At 38.4% G+C, this 15,181-nt stretch overlaps 1 protein-coding gene across 2 annotated transcripts in view; it reads right to left on the bottom strand.

Moving 5' to 3' along the window:
• The window catches only part of STXBP5 (syntaxin binding protein 5), a 166,954-nt gene that overhangs the window by 63,406 nt on the left and 88,367 nt on the right, over nucleotides 1-15,181 (bottom strand). For both annotated transcript variants that reach the window (XM_067542368.1, XM_067542372.1), the window contains exons 11-12: nucleotides 5,725-5,879; nucleotides 3,624-3,696 (exon numbers count right to left, since the gene is read on the bottom strand). In XM_067542368.1, the coding sequence (XP_067398469.1) occupies nucleotides 3,624-3,696; nucleotides 5,725-5,879 (228 nt within the window). The remainder of the gene's footprint in view (nucleotides 1-3,623; nucleotides 3,697-5,724; nucleotides 5,880-15,181) is intronic.

Here is a 15,181-nt window from a genome sequence, read left to right as displayed (position 1 = left end):
TCTGGAAAGTATTTAGCACACTCTAAACAACAAAAAATAATGTGCTCATAGTGCAAAGCAATGAAATGCAGCTATTGAGCTCTGCAAAGGGTACTCACTCAGTGATAAATATGTTGAAAAGATATTTACTATCCTTGTATTGTAACTTTTTGAAGTTGTCACTGTAGAGACTGTTTCTTAATCATACAATCATAGAAGATTAGGGATGGAAGGGACTTCAGGAGGTCACCTAGTCCAACTCCCTGCTCAAAGCAGGACCAACCCCAACTAAATCATCCCAGCCAGGGCTTTGTGAAGCCGGGCATTTAAAAAATCTATGGATGGAGATTCCACTACCTCCTTAAGTAACCTTTTCCAGTGCTTCACCATGCTCCTAGTGAAAAAGTTTTTCCTAATATCCAGCCTAGACCTCCCCCCACTGCAACTTGAGACCATTGCTTCTTGTTCTGCCATCTGCCACCATTCAGAACAGTCTAGCTCCATCCTCCCTGAAACCCACTTCAGGTAATTGAAGGCCGCTACCAAATCACCCTCACTCTTCTCTTCTGCAGACTAAAAAAACCTAGTTTCCTCAGTCTCTCCTCGTATGTCATGTGCTCCAGCCCTCTAATCATTTTCATTGCCCTTTACTGGACTGTCTCAAAATTTATCCACATCCTTCCGGTACTGGGGGGCCCAAAACTGGACACAATACTCCAGATGTGGCCTCACCAGTGCTGAATAGAGGAGAATAATCACTTCCCTCGATCTGCTGGCAATGCTCTTACTAATGCAGCCCAATATGCCGTTAGGCTTCTTGGCAATAAGGGCACACTGTTGACTCATATCCAGCTTCTTGTCTGCTCTAACTCCCAGATTCTTTTTTTGCAGAACTGCTGTCTAGCCAGTGGGTCCCCAGTCTGTAGCTGTGCCTGGAATTCTTTTGTCCTAAGTGCAGGACTCTGCACTTGTCCTTGTTGAACCTCATCAGATTTCTTTTAGCCCAATCCTCCAATTTGTCTAGGTCACTTTGTATCCTATCCCCACCCTCCAGCGTGTCTACCACTCCCCCCCATCTTAATGTCATCTACAAACTTGCCGAGGGTGCAATCCACCCCATCCTTCAGATTAGTGGACATGTTGAACAAAACTGGCCCCAGCATCAAACCCTGGGGCACTCCGCTTGATACCAGGTACCAACTAGACATCAAGCTGTTGATCACTACCCGTTGAGCCCGATGATCTAGCTAACTTTCTATCCATCTTCTAGTCCATTCATCCAACCCATACTTCTTTAACTTGCTGGCAAAAATACTGTGGGCGAGTGTATCAAAAGCTTTGCTGAAGTCAAGGTATATCATGTCCATCGCTTTCCCCATAACCACAGTCAGTCTTAAATGCTCTGTAGTAGCAGAAATGGAAAAGTAAGTCACTGAGCTCTAGTTCTTGTGCTCTGCAGGTAAAAATTGATTTCTGACTCTTGGGTATATGCTTCCAGGAGGAAGGTATGAAGCCTCAACTTTCCTTTTATTTAAATCTTGCACACTTTTCAATCAGGTATCTTAGACTGCCTCACTCACCTGCCACCCCAAATTCAAAATTCATTTATAAAAGATGAAGGTGGTAACTTTCATTCAGAAATAACTGCAGGACACAATGTGTAAATAATATGCAAACACAAAAAAGGTACAGAATTCCTTTAAACTCTTATGAGGAGAGAGAAAACAGCAGCAATCAGAGAGAAACATACATGTTCAGAGATATGAAAAAAATGTGTTGTGAAACTCCTTAAGATATATAAATCCACACTTAAACAAACAAACAAAAAACAGCAACTACTCAGGAGATTTCTCGGAAATAAGTCTCAACAGAAAGGTTGCAACAGTTAAAGTAATTCCAATATAGTGAGATAAGGACACCAATAATAGTTTATAAAATTATATGAAGAGCTAAGTTAGATTTTACATGGGGGATGTGGGAAGGGAGGAGTTCCAGATATTTCTAAAAAATATAAAGACTTGGGAAACCTCAGGAAAGGACATCCTGAAGAGACTAAAATTCTGGTACCCTGAAGGGGAATAAAATAATTTGGTTACCCCTCATGGCGCAGAGCCAGTTCTGTGACATTAATAAAATTTAACTTGAACTCCTGTTCAGATGCTAAATCTAGCTAATAATGCTTTGCAGAAGGTTGCCATGAAGATCATTTGCAAATGTTTTGAAAAGAAATATTTCTGAGGGAAGCTGCTAAAGATGCTCTGACCCCAAACTGAATAAGCCTTAACGTGAGTTTTAAAACTGTAGGCATTCCACATTGCAGTGACAAGACCTAATCAAAAGACTCCTTAGTCATGCTTTCTTGATAATAGCTCAATGCATTTTATTGATGTCAAATTGAATCACCTAGCTAGAGTACAGAATTTTAGACTACTTTCAGACAAAAAAAAAACAACCAAACAAAATAACCTCCTATAAACCTTTTCACTTCAAGTTTGTGAAAAGTTGGTATATGGACATAGGAAAGATGTTAGCTGATTGCTGCCTTAAAGTATAACTCCATCACCATGTTTAGAAAGAATTTTGGATAAAGCCTACAGCCACACATTAGTATGTTGTGAACAAGATGCTTTTTAATGGCAAGGAAGTGATGAAATACATCAAGAAACACTCAGCATGAAGACGTGAAGCAACCATTCCAGGAGCAGAGAGATACTATTTTTAGTTTGGCTTATTTTAGTTGCTAGAAAAGCCTCCTCGTACCCTATAAAGAACCTGAACTGAGCCACAATTATCCACAAGCATCACTGCTTGAAAACTGACATATTTCATCATTGTGACATAAAGCAGCTCTGTGGACCAACAAAGTATTCTTCTCACCTCACGTGGCCACAGACCGAGAATCACACATATAGTGAACAATCCTGCATTGCCAGGGAAATGTACTTCATGACCTCATAGCCTTTGCCCAATTTCTCTAATTAAACAAACATACAAATCAATCCCCCTAAATAAAGACAATTATTTCCATGTGTGGACTAAGGACGCTGACTTTAAGATAAAAAAATATTAATATTAATTGTATGCTTTAGCACATAGAATGGACCAGGACTCTGCTGTGCTAAACATTATACAAAAACAGAACAAAAAGGCAGTCCATGCCCAAAGAGTTTACAATTTTAGCAAAATACTAAAATACTAGCAGACTACTGGCTGCTCTGCATAGGGCATCGAAGAACTTTTTCCTTATGGGTCTGGCATGAATGAAGTTCTCTCTTATTAGCTAAAAGCTAATAACTTGGCAGAAATAGATGAAGATGGTACTCAATTATAAATGTATACCATGTTATACCTGTCTACCAGATAGTAGGCCATAGTCAGAAATTCTTTGTGGAAGCAGAAATTTTTTAAATAAAATCTGGTCCTTAAAAACAGAATGTGAAACAGTTAGATGCTCTTTAAAAAGAATTTGTCAAAGGTCCATTTGGCAGTTTTAGTAAGGCAATCTCAAACATAGTTCTAATAAGTCTTATTAAAAATTATTTCTATTTGAAAGTGAAGCATTGATAGGTGCCATCAAATGGATATACAGCAGCCTGCAGTTAAGTAAACACTCCATATACCCTCCATTACACCCAGATTCTTACCCATTTTGTGCAAGGTCTATAAGTACTAAATCCTTTTCTAGAAGAACCACCACAGCATATGGTTCCTGAAAATCTAAGAACAGACAAAAAGAAAGGTTACTTGTTAGTCATTTGAGTTCTCCTAGCATATAGTCTCAGCAGTCCACTTTGTAGGAGATTGTGTATCACACACTTCAGAAGCCATAAGCTGTAACACCATTAGAGCATTCACAGGTATTCACAAATCTGTATATTCAAAATTGAGAATTTAAAGACCTCATCCAACTACCTTCATTTCCTCTCCCTCTGAATTAAATCCATTTCAAAGACTCAGAAAAAGTGGAAAGAAGGAAGACAAAAGCAATATTTTCAGAGAACTCAATTTACTTAACAGTGGCCATATTTCCCTCACAGAATTGCTTCTGCAGATCTTTATTGTGAGGGATTAGGAAGCAGTAAGTGAACTAATTTGCAAAAGGGATGAAGGACTGTCCACCTGAAATGAGCACCAGTGTCATACCAGAATCTAGGAGACTGAAAAAGCAATTCCAGAATCTTAATTTGGAGTAGGCCAGACATTCTATACCATGAATGCTTGCAAACTGTGATTTCTTGTGGGAAGCAACTGAATCATAATACTGGAGACATAAGAAGCGTGCAATACTTGTTTGGACCAATCCTGTTCTTCCTGAATGGTCAACTGCACCTCTATCCTTTCAGCCTTTGGCAAAAATTTACAGGTAAGGATGAGTGAGCAGGAGGTATGTCCCACCACCAAGACACTGAACATACTGGTCTGCTACAAATATGTAGCAATTACCAAAAAAAGCACTCTTAAATGAACCCTGATGTGTCTCAATGTCCACCACGGGTCCTCTGAGACATACCTGTACCCAAATCTATGGCTATTAATTCACATTAATTCAGTATCTACCTCCCACAATCCAAACCCACAACCACTAAGAAATAACTATACTAACAATTATTTTTATTTAAGTTAATTAACTAGCAAACAACAAGGTAAGGAAAACAGAACAAATGATGAAGCAAGTTCACTGGTTGCTCCAGCTAGAAGCACTGTAGAAGGATATGTGACTTGGGTTTTTTGTAACCAACAAACATTAGAATATTTGGATGTGGGGATGATGGACATATGCTCTAAAGGTTTTACTGCTTTGAATAGCTCTGGGTCTTGAGACATGGCAGGTGACTTCCTAAAGTGGGGATGTGCACGTAAACTTTTCTCCCTTATGAAATTTCATTTCTTTTTCCAATTGCAAGCCCTGGAACAGGCAACAGGAAAAAATTACTGAAATGCTTTCATTTAAAACATCTGTTCGAATATATTGCTGACATGCTTCAACAACTCATTTTTACAGTGACCTCTATTCTGAGCATGTGATATAATACATTTCAACACTGAAAATGTATACTTTAGATGTACTGACATATCTGATTCTAACTATCTACAAAAGGTATTGATCATCTTTATTGTCAACTAGAAATGCAGTGTACACATTGAAGAGGTGCAGTCTAATGGTCTGAGCACAGAACATAATACCAGAAATTAATTTCTAATCCCAGATGAAACATGGTGCTCTCTCTGTGGATTTGGGCAAACTACTTAATCTCCAATGGAGGTTTCCTTCCTGTAAAACATAGATAACTTATTTACCAACCTCACAGGGCTGTTACAATAATTAATAAATATTTATACAATCACTGAAGATTAAAAGGTCTGGGTAAGTGCTAATCATTATTAATATTATTTATAACTGTATTTGCATTGCATACAGATTAATACTGATGCAGGGTATTTTATAAATGCTTGTATGCATGTGCATTTTAATAAATTGTACTATTTTTTTAAAAAGAGAAAAACACATGTAATTACTAATTCTTTTCCAGAACATTATACTGAAGTTGAGGTTTATTAGGAAACCTATTTCATCTTTAAAAGAATGCTGAAGCAAAACTTGACAGACAATAACTACAAAAGATATTATTGTTCCAGTCTTGTCCCTCAAACAAATACATCAGTAAGGCAGAAGCAGTAAGGAGTATTCTAGCAGAGTAAAGCCACAAAGAGAATGGGTAGAAGTAAAATCTTTACACAACCTACCATTAGGGTATGGAGTTTCGCAGAGGGTTAGAAAATCAACAATAGAATAATCCATTTCCAAAACGGCTGTGCTTTTCCCATGCATTACTGTTAAACAGGGTCTTCTTCCTACGGTGTCATATGACAAGCCTCCTGACAGAATGATGAAAGGCTCCCTGGAAATAAAACAGGCATTTATGACTATGAAAAAGGAAAGAACGATCACTTCTCCCACTGCACCATAATATGAGTTCAAGAGGACACAACTAATGGTTGATACATTTAGAATAATTGGAAATAGCTATCCACACAGTGTATACTACGTCTGTAGCTTTTACTATTGCTGGAGATCAGAGTTAAGTGTTACAATCCAAGAAACTGAAGGGGAATGTATTTTCAGAGACTAACTTTTTTTGGTTTTGTTAACACCTATTTAACTCAACTTCCTGACAAAGGCTTGGGAGAAGAGTTCTCTGTGAAAGACACTGTCTATGTCCTCTCAGTTAATGGCAGAGCCTGTTCAGATGTGCTGTCAATCATCCACTTGCACAAACACCCCAGAACAAAGGACCCATGAGGTTTACTGCTTAAGTCTCCTTACTGTGTAGTTTGGAACATGAACTACTTTGTGCGGACAGAGCTCTAGGGTCACAATAGCTTGAGCCCCTTGGGGTAACAGGATGTCTCCTCTTTTATAACTGGCCTTCCTGATGTAGTTCACAGATCAGAGATAGCATATGGATTTGGAACTCCTTGCCAAAGAATGTTGTGAAGAACAAGACTATAACAGGGTTAAAAAAAGAACTAGATAAGTTCATGGAGGATAAGTCCATCAATGGCCATTAGCCAGGATAGGCAGGGATTGCTGTCTGCCAGAGGCTGGGAATGGCCGATGGGATGGATCACTTGATGATCATCTGTTCTATTCATTCCCTCTGAAGCACCTGGCATTGGCCACTGTTGGAAGACTGGATACTGGGCTAGATGGACCACTGGTGTGACCCAGCATGGCTGCTCTTATGTTCTTAAGTTTACATTTCATTCAACAAATTTATAAGAGTGAACAAAGTTGAATATCTAGGAAATGGGATACTTTCTTCCTTATTCAGCCATCAAAAAAGCAACACTTATTTTAACACTGGATACAATACATCCATTTGAAAAGTTGAATCACAATAGATTATCAACACCTTTTTGAAGGAAGGCAGATTGATTGATTGTCTTACTTAAGTATGGCTACTGCTCAAGAAACCATTACTTGGCATGGGCTCGGGTCCACAAAGAGACTTAGCCATTGCAACACGCAACTTTTAGATCCTTTGGAGGGAAAAAAAGAAAATCACTAAAATCCAAAAACTCTGGGTTAGATGCCTACACTCCATAACAATGCATAGGTAGATACAGATGCCTGAGAATGGGATCCACAAAAACCAGCAACCCAGGGGAGTGCTGCCTAAGTTAGTCAATGGAAGATGCTGATGAGAAAAATGTGTCCTAAACCCTGTGCCTCCTCCAGAATTAGATACCTAAGTCAGAGCTGGAGGGAGACACTTATCTTTCTTTTGGATTCACAGCCAAGAACTCAATCTTGGAGGCAAGCACCTATCCTGTTCCTGCAAAAACTGCTTAGATGGTTGCCTCCCTTCACACAAAACTGCCAGGGTGTGGGGTAAGTGTCAGAAGTGGCCTCCCTTTTAACCTTTAGCCCAGTGATTAGAGTACTCACCCAGGATATGGGAGATCCCAGTTCAACTCTCCCCTGTGCCTGATGAGTAAAAGGGTTTTAAACAGGGGTTTTCCCCTCTCTCAGGTGAGTGCCCAAGCCACTAGACTATGGGATATTCTCTGGGTCTTTCTCAGTCTCTCCTGTTGAAGTCATTCCACTTTGTGTTAAACAATTATATATTAATGGGGGCAGAGACAGAGGATGATTCTACAGTCCAGCTCTGCGCATGCCTAACAAATCAGGCCCCACAAGTGTTATCCCATCTATCTTCACCTGGTTTGAGAATCACACTGTAGCTTAGAATGAGAAAGAGTCTGGATATCTGCCTAAACCAGCAGTATACATGACCAGAGGCAGAAACTTTTACAGTGATAACAGATGCTGAATGAGGCACCTCTGGATTAGGCAGCAGCTGGGGGGGAAGAGGAAGGGAGGGATAGTGTATCTCAATAGTGCCCAAATCTCTTTATAGATCTGGACCATGACTATCCTACCACCACCCTGTATCCCAGTCCTCCATTTTTGGTTAAGATTATTGAAAACATTGTAGTAAGATCTCTCTCACATTAGATACTACAGTGATGAGCTCAGTATAAAAATCTGTATGGAATAGAATATAAAATAGTTGTCTCAGATCTCTGTGATCATGGTCAATGTTTGTGCCAACCTGGGCATTGGTTGAATTGGCAAATCTCCTCTTGGTAATGGAGCTGATATCATTAAATCTATCAGCTACCTTCAACATGGTTGACCATGAAATGATTTTGACTAGCTTGTGGACCAACAGAATTATAATCTTTCCTTATAGTGTATTCTCAGAAAGCAGCGATGAGAAACTCCTCCTGCTCTCTGACGGTATTTGTATGGAGTTTTGCAGGGTTTCATCTTATCTCCCGTCTTGTTCAACATTTACATGGGGCTATTGGGAGGGTTAGTAAGGAGACATGGGCTGCAGTGTTTTCAGTATGCTGATGATATTCAACTTTGTCTAGATTTCATCTGACCTGTTCAAAATAGCTCATAAGCACACTCAGTGTCTGGATGAAATTGATAAAGATGGCTAATGCTTAATACAGGCAGGACTTAAGTGATGTTCTGTTTTAGTCTAAAAATAGTCTTATACCATGCTACTCGCCATAGTATCTAAACACCATCCAATAGCACACAGTTAGCAACATGACTAACATCTCATGTATGGTTCGTTTGGTCTCTCATCCTTTCTCTGGAGCGGAATTATCCATGTGACATAGTTTAAAAAAAAAAAAAAAAGTTGTGACCCTACAAGCCCCACAATGCCCGCTGGCAGAAGACCAATGATACTGTAGCACACATCAGGCCTGACACACTCACTATCCCCAACACACTCTTACGACATGTGTATAAAGATGCCTTGTAAGTATCATCTGTAAAAAATGGTTACGACACTTCCGTAACTATTGTTCCTTGAGATGTGCTGCATATGTCTCTTTCACACAACCCACACAGTCAAATTTTTCCCGCAGTGGCACCCATTGGGGCTGCTTAAGCACTCTCTGCTGTTGCGCAGCACTGTGTCCGACAAAGGAGCCAGCTGCCCCAGAATCTCCTCAGTTCCTTCTTGCTGGACAACTCCGGTGCAGAAGGTTAGGAGGGCAGGTTGTGGAACGGACATGTGCAACACATCTGGAAGAACAGTTATGGCAAGTTAGTACCTTTTTTTTCCTTCTTTGAGTGATTGCACATGCCCACTCCATTCTTTGTGACTCACAAGCCATTTAGCAGGAGAAGGGATCAGAGTCTGTGTATACACAGACTTGAGTACAAGTTACCCAAATTTAGCATAGTTCCTAAAGCGCTGAGTCATGGCATAATAGGATGCAAAGGTGTGGACTGCAGACCAAGCTGCTGCTCTACAAATGTCCTGGATAGGGACTTGCGCAAGAAATGCCACAGAGGCTGCTTGTGATCTTGTCAGATGTGCAGTGCTCGGTGGGGAAATGCCATCTAGGTCATAACATACACAAATACAGGATGCTATCCACAATGAAATTCTCTGTGAAGAGAGTGGGAGAACTTTCCCACTCCTGTCTGCAATGGCCATCAATAGTTGAGCTGACACATGGAAGTGCTAAATTCTGTTTATGTAGGATGCCAAAGCCCTTCTTCATTGTTCATCTGTTGAAATGTGGTTTCAGGTAAAATGTAGGTAAGTAAATGTATGGCTTAATACAAATGTCAGGTACCACTTTAGAGAGAATTCTTGGACTAGGGCACAGATATACTTTGTCCTTAAAGAAAATTGTATAAGGAAGTTCAGGTATCAAAGCGCACAGCTTGGCCACGTTCCAGGCTGAAGTGATGACTACCAAAAAAGTCACCTTCATTGATAGATATAGCAAGGAGCACGTTGCTAAAGGCTCATAGGCCCCATAAGCTTTGATAAAATTAAGTTCAAATCCCAGGGAGGAAGAGGTTCTCTTATCTGTGTGTATAACCTTTCCAGGCCTTTCAAAAATCTGGATTGACATAGCATTAGAAACGATACCAAATATAAGATTGCCCCAAACACTGCAAGCACCTTGAGTGTGGATTGCTCATGGGCATCTGCCTTGAACAAGAGACACAAGGCTTGAAACCTGGTGATTAAGGTACTGAGAAATGGAAACCCCAGATCTGGGAACTGAAAAAGAAAGCTAACCCTACGTGTAAGAATAAGTACTAGATGATTACAAGAAATTTATAACGAGCACACAGAGCACTTGCTAAGGCAAGCCAAGCAATTCCCATGACCATCACAAACAGTAAGAAAGAACTGAGGAGGCTGGAAGAGCTTTGAACAGAGCTTACTCCTTAGAGTGGGCCTGCCCGCTGTGTCATATTTCTCTTCGTATGTTAAGACCAACATTTTATTTCCCAATATTATCATGAATCCGGATGGAATGCTGTATATAAGATGATCATTTGTATCATTGGTGCTATCACTGTTACACAACTGCAACAAATCTTGTACAAAGTATGCCATGTAAAGTGTTAATGGAAAAGTTATGATTTGCTAAGTATGATTATCCTGTTTATATGCATGTATCATCTTTGTATCTGAAGTTCTGAATATTGGCTATGTACTTGTACCTTAAACCTGTGTTGTATTTCTGGGTGACACCAACCAGACAAATTTACATCAGAGCTAGACAGTTATGTATTCATGACCCATCAAGGACACTCAGCTTTCACAATGGCCAATGAACAAACTCATCTTGCCCAGTAGGACTTCCTGCAGATGTCTCAGTCAGCAAGCAGCCAATGGCCACCCCAGGTTATTCAGCAAACCATAAGGACATGGGATATGCTCATGACACCTTGGACCGGGGTTGTGGGCTTTGTTTGGGAAAGTAAATTTCCATGCATTCATCATAGGATATCAAAAGACACCTGAGACTCTCCAGGACGTCTCTTTCCTGCTCTGATTCTCAGGACTGTGGATTAACAATTAAAAAGGAGCATCTTGAACTATAGACTGAGGACTTTCCAATCTTTTGAAAGTTACCAGAGAGATTCCATCACTGCTACAAACCTGATATAAGGACTTTGCAATCATTTGTATGAATATGATCTATAAACCATTTATAAATATCTTCTTTTCTTGTATTAATAAATCTTTAGCTAGTTTACTAAGGATTGGCTGACTGTGATAATTGAGTAAGATATGATTCATATTGATCTGGGCATAAAAATGTCTGATCCTTTGGGATTAGTAAGAACCTCACCTATGGTGAAATGGGTTTTCTATAACCTCTCACTATATTAGACTTGGTTGTCTGGATGGGAGCCAAGGCCTGGAATGCCTAAAGGAGACTGTGTTTGGCTTCTGGTTAGCCAGTGTAGTACTCCAGAAGCTCTTTTGTTACTGGCTTGGTGAATCAAATCATAGAATAAACCACCGGTTTTGGGGATTGTCTGACCTATTTCCTGCAGTCTGCCCTGAGTGTGGCATTCTTAGTGTGGCTCATCCCAGGCACCTGGCCCCACTGGTCTTACTATGTCCTTCAATAATGAAGAAGGCTTAAAAATGGGGAAAGAATTTAAGGGCAGGTGAGACCTGTCTGGTTATTATGAATAACCAGCCAGTTAGTAGATGGGCAAAGTAAGCAATCATAACTAAATCCTATGGAATCGAAGAAAATCTTGAAATCAGTTACTTAGATGAAGCCATTGAAGGAGCTGTCTTGAGACAGGTCAAATTAACCAATATTAACAATCTCAAATTAATGAAATCTCACTATTTCTCAGTTTACAAATATTTAACCTGTCTGCTCTCCACAAATGCATGGTCTAAACATTTGGTAATTAAGAGGAGAAACTGTTAATCTTAAATTACAGCAGCGTTTCCATATCCCAATAAAATAATTACAAGAGCTTTTAAATCTAATCTGTTGGCAGTGGGCTTAGTTAACTTTTTCTCACCAAACCATGCTGAAGTCTTGGGTAGGTTTTCCTTGAGTTTGATTTCTTCTTGAGTCTTCTCTGATCTTAGCTGTCTTTCTTTCTTAATTTGCTTGTAGCGATGGACAGGATGAGATGTGAAGTGCTTGTTGTTTAAGCAGGGAAGCAGAGGTGTGTGTGTGAAGTTACAGGAAAAACACACCTCTTTCAGTTTTATTTAGATTCAAAAGCTAGTTGCTATCATTCTTTTACTGACCCAGCACTTTCATGAGTTGTTCTTAGGAACCTCCTCATGTTATGAATATTTGGTTTGTTAATGCATATATGCATTAGGATTGTAATTCTTTGACAGTTATATTTCCTTTGTCTTTGTGGTGGGAGATTCTTAGAACATCTTTAAAAGTTTAAAGTTTTAACTCTTTCTTTTTATTCAATCTATTTTCTGATACATTCCTTTGGTTTTATTAGAATTTAAAAGAACATGACATTCTTTTTTTAAAAAGTCCAAACACTCCTGTTCTTCATAGCTAAAGGTTAGGTTTAAACTTAATACATTTTAATTCTCAAAACTGTCTTTAGTTTAAATAGTTTTTAAAGAGTTGTTGATTCTTCATAACAATATTTGGAGAGATGAGTTTTTTTGTCTGCTTGACTTGGGTAAGGTAGCTTTTTAAACATGCCAATTAATTATTTCCCCATTAATGTAAACATTCTATATTCAAATGGCTTTTCTCTAAATATTTTAAGGACATAAGGAGAGGTTTTTCTTTGAAAAAGAGGGTGGGATGGGTATAGCTCATTTTACCACAGAAATTTATTGCTCTGATATCACATTCCTGCATTCTTTTAAAAAAAAAAAAAAAAGTATCCTGCATAAAGAACAATTTCCATTTGCTCTCCCCCACATATTCAGATCTTTTCTTACATGGTTTATTTTCTTGAGATAAGGATTACACTTGTACCAAACCGGTACCTTATACAAGGAGATCATGTCCTGGTCTAGATAAGGATAGCTTTTTGGTTCATCTGTGTCTTGACCTCAACTTCTTACAAGTTACATTTTGTTTGTTATAGCAATTAAACTGTTATTAAATATTTGTACAAAGCACAAATTTCAATACCCAATACATCTTTTCAACATAGCACAAAGGAACACAGTATAAAGTTAAAGCAAGTTAAAGTTTAAAATGAAGCTTTTCTTAGTTTGTATAGGACTCTTATGGGTAATAAACACAGTTTTATGGCTACGGAGGGATTTCTTCCTTACAGTTGCTTGTCCCCAGGATGACAGAAATCAGAAGCCTCATGGAATTTTTTTTTTTATTATCTTGAATATTTCATATAATTAAATAAACAAATATATGTATGTGAGGTTCTTTTCTCCAAGCCCCATAGGTATGATAATAATGATAAGTTTAGTAACTTAATAAAATTATTATAACACTTTAAATCTTAATATCATTTTTGTATTAAGAGTGAGGTCTTTCCCTTACATTGGATTCTCAGGAGAAAATTAGGTGCTATTAGAAGATCAGCTGCCACATCAATTCTGCAGCCCACACCTGCAGAGGGGAAGGACATGATGACTACTCCTTTCAGATAGGAACCCTACTACTGTCTTCAATGTTTTTGTGACCTCAAAATTAAATTAATGCAATGTGCTTTACATAAGGCTACACCTTTAAAGCCATCCAGAAACTGAAGCTGGTGCAAAATGTGGAAGCTGCTTCATAAGTGGAGTAGCTCGCTCTGAGCTTGAGTAGCTCACAGCAGGAGTGGGAGCAGTCACTTGCCTACAGTAATTCCCAAAGGCACATGCACAGCAGGGAGGTTCTGAGCTTGTTTATGAGCCTGACAACTTCTGCTATGCACATGAATATTTACCGATTAGTTTTCACACCAGTAAAAAGGAAATTTAAAAAAGAAATTATATAATCAAGACATCTTCAGCATAATTAAGTTAATTGGTTTTGGTAAAAAATGACCAATTTCAAATGGACATTTTACTACTGTACTGCTACCCACAGAGACTGCATACACCAACATACAATGCTATATCTTGATTGAATGGCATAACCTATCACATCATAATGAATATTGCATGTTGGTAACTGTAGTAACTGTAGGTTTCACTTCTTAAGTAAATTCGAGGGTAACTGGGCTGTATTTGTTTGGTTTCTTGTGAACCAAAATAACCGTACAGTTGACAACAGTATCCAGGGAAGGGATTCTATCAAATATATTTCTATTCCAAAATCCATTCAACCAGAGGAGAAACTGTTGAAAGAGGGGGGAAAAAGGGGGCAATGGATTTAAGATATTTAAAAAGCATCTAAAAAGGATGCCATAGCAGCTCAAATAAGAGAAAAAGAGAGTCACAATATAAAATGTGTTACAACAATGTTGAGGTTAGAAAAAGAAGTGTGTCAAAAGTACAAATATTTCTGGTTTGTATTTCATTATTTTGCATAGTTGAGTGAATGAAATAAATCACAATGTTTACTATTAACAATATGCCCAAATATTGCAATGACAGTTTAATAATGTAATTTTGTTTAATAATTACACACTTCAGCTAAGATCTTGTAATGGAGATATGAAAGAATATAAAAGTTAGAATGCATGATTACATAATTGAGATGCATGATTGCTGGAAACAATCTTTTATTATTCATTTTGGAAATTATTTTAAATTGTTTTGAACCAAGTTGAGTAAATACATTCTGCCTACCTAGTTTTCTCTTGAAGTTTCAATTAGAAATAAAGTTTGTAAACTTTGTGGAATCACTGCTATGCAGCAGTACTGGGAGCTGTTAGAAATTTGTGTTTTACCTCAGAAGCGGTTCTACTTCAGAGACAGTTGAAGTGATCCTTATAAATGTATACACTAATGAAGTTTATAAATGATTTTGGCATCTTTTGCTATAACTCACTATATAAATCTATGGAATTACACAATTTTCCTAAAAATTAATATGGAATCTATTAAACAGGAATCTAAACTATATCATGCAGTTTGGAGAGAGACTACAGTATGACCGAGATCACTGACTAATCTAAATCTACACTGTGTTTCTGCTGCCTTTATTGAATCCACAACTGGCAAACCCCTACAAAACTAAGGAAATCAGAGGTTGTTGAGTCAAAACTCCATGGAACATATAGATTGGTGAAAGATTGGGTTATGAGAGGTGCCAGGCTATTAACACTATATAATTCACTTTTCAGGGTTGGAGGCATTTTCAACCTTCTTTCGCTAAAGAAGGTAGAAGAACTGTGGATGAAAGGGCCTCATTTAAATACCTCCTAAAATAAACTTCCGTAATGATCAAA

The sequence above is a fragment of the Emydura macquarii genome, unplaced genomic scaffold, assembly GCF_026122565.2.
Source record: "Emydura macquarii macquarii isolate MOO-44397 ecotype Brisbane River unplaced genomic scaffold, CSIRO-AGI_Emac_v2 contig_705, whole genome shotgun sequence".
Lineage (NCBI taxonomy): Eukaryota > Metazoa > Chordata > Testudines > Chelidae > Emydura > Emydura macquarii.
This window is presented reverse-complemented; position numbering and strand designations above follow the sequence as displayed.